The 7930-nt window shown below is 36.0% G+C and overlaps 1 protein-coding gene across 1 annotated transcript; it reads left to right on the forward strand.

Moving 5' to 3' along the window:
* Positions 1-1406: 1406 nt before the first annotated feature.
* Positions 1407-5349, forward strand: LOC124888718 (indole-3-acetaldehyde oxidase-like; the record flags this gene model as incomplete). The annotated part of the gene is given in 2 exon segments (XM_047399815.1): positions 1407-2108; positions 3670-5349. Coding segments are annotated over 2 exon segments (1906 nt in total), but the record flags the coding sequence as incomplete, so codon positions are not given.
* Between the last annotated feature and the right edge of the window lie 2581 nt (positions 5350-7930).

Consider the following 7930-nt stretch of genomic DNA (forward strand, 5'->3'; position numbering starts at 1 on the left):
TTAAGTATTATTATTTTTAAATTCAAATATATAATAAAGATTTTATTATATTTTCAAATTCAACTAATTATAAAGATTTTATTACAATACTTTTATACTTGTCCTAAAATCTGTCTCGTGGATTTTCAGCATTTTGCCATGTGGCTTCTTCTGGTGCTTCGTCCTCTACTTTATAATATATATAGATAGATTAGAAAATTGCTTATTACTTTGTCACGTGAATAAATAACTACATACATCATAACAATTAGTTGATTTTCGGGTAGTGTATATTTATTAGAAGATTGTTGAGACTAAAGATTGTTTATTTGTCACATAAATAAATAAACTACATCATAATAACCGACTATCAGTAAGTTTATTTTTAATAATTTAATTTTTGATTCAATTTATAGTAAAATTTTGTGTGCATATATGAAAAAAGATATATCTCATCCATCTCAATCAAACTTATAAAAATAAATATCTCTTATAACCACGCAAACCACGAATATATTCACTAGTAGCTAATAAAACAAAACAACATAACTCTTAATATAATCATAATGGAATAATTATATCTTCTATGTATAGTTAGACATATTTGACATATTTTCTAACGGTCCTCCACCTTGATTAGATTTATAACATCTTCTTCATCTTATCCAAAAAAAAAAAAAAAAAGCTAAAATAATCTCAACAATTGCTTTATTTGAATTGTTTTGACTTTAAGTATCCGACACGCAACTGGCTCACATAAAATGTTCAAAATAATATCAAAATTGATACTCCCTTTGTTTCAAAATAAGCATTATTTTAGCAATAAAAATTGTCCCAAATAAGTATTATTTTAAGAATTCAAGAGCAAAATTAATATTTTTTTTAATTATATCCTCTTATTAAAGACCTACTTCCTCTTAATAGTACTCAATTTGAAGTTATATATTTTTATTCTTAATGAACGTGAAGCTAAAGTCACACCAGTGCTTTTCTTCAGCTATTTTTGTGGTTGAATGGATTGTCGGTATCCTGCGTTCAAAATATTAATTCAGTAAATCAAAATAAACCGGAAAAAACAAAGAAAAATAAATTTATCTGAAATATTTGTTTCCTCGAAGGAAAAAATGGATATACTTGTCTGCTGGGTAGGATAGCTCAAAAGCCAACGACTTCATTGAACGCAAAGAGGGTAATAAATCACACAAAGACGAGATATTTTTGTTTTAAAACCCCTCTATTAATAGTCAAAAGAGGATAATGTGAACAGGTGCTATTGATTTATCAGAAAAGTCACAACTTATAAAAAAAAAATCGTTAGTAAAAGTGGACTGGATAAAACAGTTGTCTTTCGAGAAAACCATTATTTTCCATTCACGCCTTTTTAAAATCCAACAAGGATTAGAAAAGGGAGGAGAAATGAGGAAGTTCAGTACTGGCTTTATTGGTTGTGCATGAAAAATGTAATAGTGTTGTGCCTTATCTGTGAGAGTGAGTGATGGGTGAAAAAAATAGTCCCATTGACCATCATTATCATTGTGTGGAAGTGACACGTGTGCATACTGATGATAAAAGCAATCTTATCATATCCTTAACTATCTAAAACTGACTAGAAACATTCATAAAATTCAAGATTCTTGTTTTTTCCCTTTCAGTTTTGATAATGTTTCAGCTTAAAAAGTAGAAAAAGACAAGATTTTTTACTAAGAGTATGTGTCAAAGTAAACTTCTGTTGTGTTGACAAGATAGGGTTGCTCGGATGGTAAGCATCCTTCACCTTCAATTTTGAGATCGTGAGTTCGAGCCATCAAGGGAGCATAGAGGTGGAAGCTCCAGTGTTTCAACTGTTTCAGTTGAAATATTTTCAACCGAGAAAGTAGAAAAAAAAACCACATTTTTTGTGATAATGGGGCTGTGTGTAAAGTTAACTGCTGCAGTGTTTCAGCTAGCCAAGATTCTTGATTTTAAGAAGGATGTTATATTAAATGAGGAAAGACAGAAAAAGGGGAGTTTGGTTTTTGCAGTAAATGGAGAGAGGTTTGAGTTGCCAAGTGTTGATCCTTCTACAACTTTGCTTGAGTTCTTGCGCTCTGAGACTTGTTACAAGAGTCCAAAACTTGGTTGTGGTGAAGGTAATTCTCCTTACATGTGTGTGTATATATGGCCTTTTCTTTTGGATAACCGTGGTGTCCAGGCCCGCTTGTGCTCCTTGACTAGTTTCAGTGTACCTCTTATCTCCCACCATCCCACCAACATTAGAGTAACTCCTTCCGTCGAGGCGTAGACAAAAAGGAAAATCCTAATGTTTTGCCTCCGCATGGATTTGAATCTAAGATCTCATGATTTTCAACAGTCCTAGCGTCTATATGTTTGTTTTTGTATTATAACTGTGGTCTTTGGGACCTTGACTAGTTCCACGAGTACCTTCTGCCTCCCTTTAGCACTGATGCCGGTAACTCTGTCCATAAAGACTTGGACAGATGAGAAGAAATCACATTAACCTTTTTGCTTTCATTGAAATTTGAATCTGATACCTCATGATTCTCAACCTAACTAGTGAAATCACTTTAGCATTTTTGGTGCTAGTACATATGGAACATTAGAAGCTTTGGAGTTCCTTAAATTTGTGTTCTTATGGCAAATGTTCCTTGTGCTTTCTTTCTGTGCTTTTCATGGAATTTGATAACTTATTAGGAATTCCTTTGAGGTTTTTTGGCTTCTCCGCACAATTCAATTCTGTGCTCTTTTAAGTTTTCTGTGATTAGCGAACGGTGTGGTGGAACGGTAAAGATTCTTTCACTCCTAAACAGAAGTCTCAGGTCCAAATCTTGAGAATAGGACACTAGATACTTGAAGGTTTTCTGGAAGTGAAATCTTTCATTTGCCTGAATGGTTTCTCTTAAATTGTGGGTTGCAAGCCTTTTCACTTCTTTTCCATATAAAGTAAATGAAGTTTTAGTTTTAGTGAACTACTTTATGCAATTCCTTTTCCTTTGTCTTCTGGTTAATTTGGAGGTGAAGCTCTCTAAATGATATGTCCTTTCTTTTCAATAGGTCTGAATATTAAGGGTTAAGGTTAACTAATCAATATAGGTTACAAATCAACATTGGTCAGGGAATGGACGAGTTGTTTGCTTATGTGGGCAATCTTCCCCACATGAGATATCTTTAGGAGTTTAGTTAGCCCAAGTGCCATATTTTTACATGGTATCAAAGTCAGGTCCGTTCCTGTTTGGGCTACCAGTCCACGCTCTAGTTGGGTGGGCGTGAAGTGGGGTGTTAAGAGTGGATTAGTCTCATATTGGTTGAGGATTGGACTAGTGGTTTGCTCATATGGACTTGGACAATCCTCCACTCACTGTCTAGCTTTTGGGATTGATTTATGCGCAACTGCATACCCTTACAATAGCAAAAATGGAGTTCAAGGTTTCTCCATATGTAATTGATGTACACACTCGGCTAACTTCTGCAGCTTCCGAGTGTAGAATTACTTTCGTGGTACAATGAAGTAAAATGTATAGCTTTTGTAGCTTTTCAATGTAGATACATGTTAATAGATATCATATATGCTTCATAAATCTTTTAGAGGGGTATCATATCTTCACCTTCCATCTTTAATCCGACTTAAGTATTCGGATAACAAATGCTCAACTTAGGGTTCAGAAAGAACATAACTTATTTGTATGGTTACAGGTGGTTGTGGTGCTTGTGTTGTTCTGGTTTCAAAGTATGATCCGAAGCTCAAAAAGGTCGAAGAGTTTAGTGTGAGTTCTTGTCTTACACTTCTCTGCAGTTTAAATAGTTGTTCAATTACTACAAGTGAAGGCCTTGGGAACAGCAGAGACGGTTTTCACTCTATTCATGAAAGGTTTGCCGGTTTCCACGCTTCTCAATGCGGCTTTTGCAGTCCTGGCATGTGTATGTCATTCTTCTCAGCTCTCGTCAATGCCGATAAAGGAAACAAGCCCGATCCTCCACCAGGATTCTCTAAGCTTACTTCATCTGAAACTGAAAAGGCCATAGCAGGGAACCTTTGTCGGTGCACTGGATACCGGCCCATTGCTGATGCCTGCAAGAGTTTTGCTGCTGATGTTGATATAGAGGATTTGGGGTTCAATTCCTTTTGGGAAAAGGGAGATTCCAAGGAAACGAAAGTAAGTAAGTTACCTCCCTATGATCCAACCAAGAATTTTAGTACATATCCCGAGTTCTTGAAAATTGAATCTGCCACGAATTTGGACTCCTCAAGGTACCTTTGGTACAGTCCTGTTTCCATTGAGGAGCTACGGAACCTGTTGAACTCCGATATAACAAAAAATGGTGCAAGCTTTAAATTTGTCGTTGGTAATACCGGCACTGGTTATTATAAGGAAACCCAGCGATATTATCATTATGTTGATCTCAGGTACGTTCCTGAACTCTCAATCATCAAAAGAGCTCAGGCTGGCATTGAAGTTGGAGCTACTGTGACTATCTCTAAAATTATTTCATTTTTGAAAGAGGAAAACGAAGTCAGTTTGGGTTCATACGAGAGATTGGTCTCCCAAAAGCTGGCTAACCACATGGAGAAGATTGCTTCACCATTTGTTAGGAACTCCGCTAGCGTGGGAGGAAATTTGGTTATGGCACAGAAGAATGGTTTTCCTTCGGATATCTCTACATTATTTCTGGGGCTTTCTGCTATCGTTAGCTTGATGACCAGTCGTGGACTTGAAATGATCACGTGGGAGGAGCTATTATCCAGACCACAACTAGACTCAAGGACTGTGCTTCTAAGTGTTCGCATCCCATTTAAGAAAGATCAAAGTTCTCTGCAAACTCCTTCTAAATTTTTGTTTGAAACCTATCGAGCTGCTCCACGACCTAATGGGAATGCTTTGGCATATGTAAATGCTGCTTTCCAGGCTGATATTTCTCTCTGTCAGATTGGCATCCAGATAAACAATATCCAGCTGGCGTTCGGGGCTTATGGCACAAAACATGCAACAAGGGCTAAGAGGGTGGAGGAATATCTAACCGGAAAGATATTAAATGTACAACTTTTATATGAAGCACTTAAATTAGTCAAACTAGCGGTGCTACCGGAAGATGGCACTTCACACCCCGAGTACAGATCAAGTTTGGCCGTCAGTTACGTCTTCGAATTTCTTTATCCATTCACTGATGTTCATTCTGCTATATCTGATGGTTTACTTAATGAAATTAGTGACATCTCGGTTGAGGAACATTTCAAAAGTAGCAATGATGGTTGCATTAGTCAGGGGAGAGAAAAGACTCTACTGTCCTCTGCTGAGCAGGTCGTGGAAGCAAGCACCGAGTACTATCCAGTAGGTGAACCTATGAAGAAGGTTGGAGCTTCCATGCAAGTGGCTGGTTAGTTCTCGCTTTTTAATAATTCTTGTTTCATCTTGTGCATGTTAAGCGACGGGGAGCGTCCCTGTGTTACCTATAGGTCACGGTTCTAGCCATGGAATCAACCATTGATACTTGCATCAGGGTAGATTGCCTACATATACAGGGAATTCTTTGTGCACTAGCCTGCGCTTTTTGTGCATGTTTAGTGTCACGTCCCAAAATAATCCTTAGACGTGACTGGCTCCCACTAACACCACTTGTCTGGAGAACCAATTTTCCATACATTCACATGGTCTACAAACACACATATACAACCCCACATGCATAAAATAATCATTAACACAGAGTAACTATTCAACAAGATACCACTTAGTTTTATGAAAATGGCAGTAGTTTAGATATCAAATCTCTAACCCAAGTCCCACTCTAAGTTCGTGAAGCATCTAAACAGAGTTACATGAGTTCAACTTTTGGGCATGCAAACCCAACGAAAAGAAATGTAATAAAAAAGATCTAACGCTGAATGATAGCCTTCACGACCAATTGGGAAGGTTCACCTCAGCAATGGAATTCGCGCGTAAGAACCGTCAGCCACTAATCTCTCCCTCCGTAACAGTATCTGTAGACATGTAAGTAAGGAGTGAGCTATATATAAATATAACTCAGTAAGATCATCGGCTCGCTGCTTCAAGTACTCCTGGGACAAGTATTAGAAAATACAACAACGTCAAGAACATAAAGTTATTACACACGGAACTATATCATAATAAGGTAACCAATAGGCTCAATAATCCTTCATCAAGAACCATATATCTCAATACAATTTCATAAAGAGCACTTATAACCATTTGAAATCAAAGTAATTAGCCAGCACAAGAAGTTTTGGGCAACATATACAATGCATCAAATATATCAGGAGTATACACAATACTCAGGGGGAGCATACACAATGTTTCATATCAAATCAACAAGCATACACAATGCTCAAAGGAAACATACACAATGTCTTATATAAAATCAATAAGCATACACAATGCTCAAGGGAAGCATACACAATGCCCCAAAGGAATTAAGTAGCATACACAATGCCCTAAAGGAATTAAGAAGCATACACAATGCCCCAATCTCATAGTACACAAGCATATCACATCACGAAATAATTTATAAAAGGAGAATTAGTATTCTTAACATAAAGTATATGCGGCCAGCCTTAAAGACCGTTGATTCTGCCAAGCACATGCTCGTCCCAACACATAGACCGGACAGATAAAAATATATTTTTAAAATAAATTTGAAAAGCAAGCACCAAAGCTTAAAGTCTCACTTACCTCGCTAACAACAAGTTCTCCAACCTCACTACGCATAGAACACCAATCAACTAGCCTCCAATGGCTTCAATCTATGCAACAATATTAAATAACAATATCAATTCTATTATTTGGGGTCAAGTCTCAACATCGCTAACTTTTAAATTTAGACTTAAATCTTAATATCTCACATCTTAACCCATGAATTAAGGATAATCTAACAAGGGAAGGCTGCCAAATAAAGAATTTCAAAATACTGGCCAATGATTTCTCTCATCAATATCTATTGATTGCCTCATCATGAATATTCCCTAATGATTTGCTTAAAGTGTTAACAACAGAAAATTGAAACAACATTTGTAAAGAAAATATACTTTGTGCCCGAAGTTACATACTTTGATTCCTTTCTTTCTATGTATTTTTCCCACTTCCTAATTAGCATTAGCCAATGTTAATTTTTTCACTACAGTAGCAGCCACCCACCTATGAGATCTCCAATTTACAAATTATGTCCAATATCTCTCGATCATACATGACAACTTTTCTTTTTCCCGAGAAGAACGTTACCACTATATAAAATTAATTTAGGAAAAAAATAGAGAAAATTTCATACCTGACAGTTAATCTCTATCAAGCTACCTTTCTATGTTGCTTTGCTTCCTTCTCCAGAATAATGGGATAAAAAAAAACAGCCCTAGAGTTCTATTTGTAGTGTTTTAGTCTTGAAACTGAAGAAAAAGATTAGACCTTTGGCTTGCTCTCTTTTAATTCCTTAATTAATATCAATTATTGGTTATAATTACCAATTAACTTTTTAAAAAATAATAATAAATTGGAATATTACATTCTCCCTCACTTAAAATAACGTTCGTCTTCGAACGTGACAATCATATAAGAAACGTCAAATAAATGTGGAACTTTATCATGACAAGTGAAAAGCAAGATGAGCTATGAGCAACCTAGGTAGCTCGGAAAAATAAATCTGAAAATTCACCAACAAATTCTTGAACAATCAAAAAAATTGTCAATAGTAACATTCTTAGCTCATGCATCATATGTGCAGTAGCAATAAAACACCAACACCCATGATCAACCATTCGTCGTGCCCTTACATAAAATATTATCCTTGAGTCACAAGGGTTATATCCTTCCACACTAAAGGTGGTTTTTTTTTTCCAGAAAAATAGAAACGTATAAGTTTAGGATAACAACTAATCAAAGAATAATATGATGTCAACCAGTTCGTACACATAATCACATCAAAGTCAAACATAGGTAGCACAAGTAGATCA

Source organism: Capsicum annuum, chromosome 11 (genome assembly GCF_002878395.1).
Source record: "Capsicum annuum cultivar UCD-10X-F1 chromosome 11, UCD10Xv1.1, whole genome shotgun sequence".
NCBI lineage: Eukaryota > Viridiplantae > Streptophyta > Magnoliopsida > Solanales > Solanaceae > Capsicum > Capsicum annuum.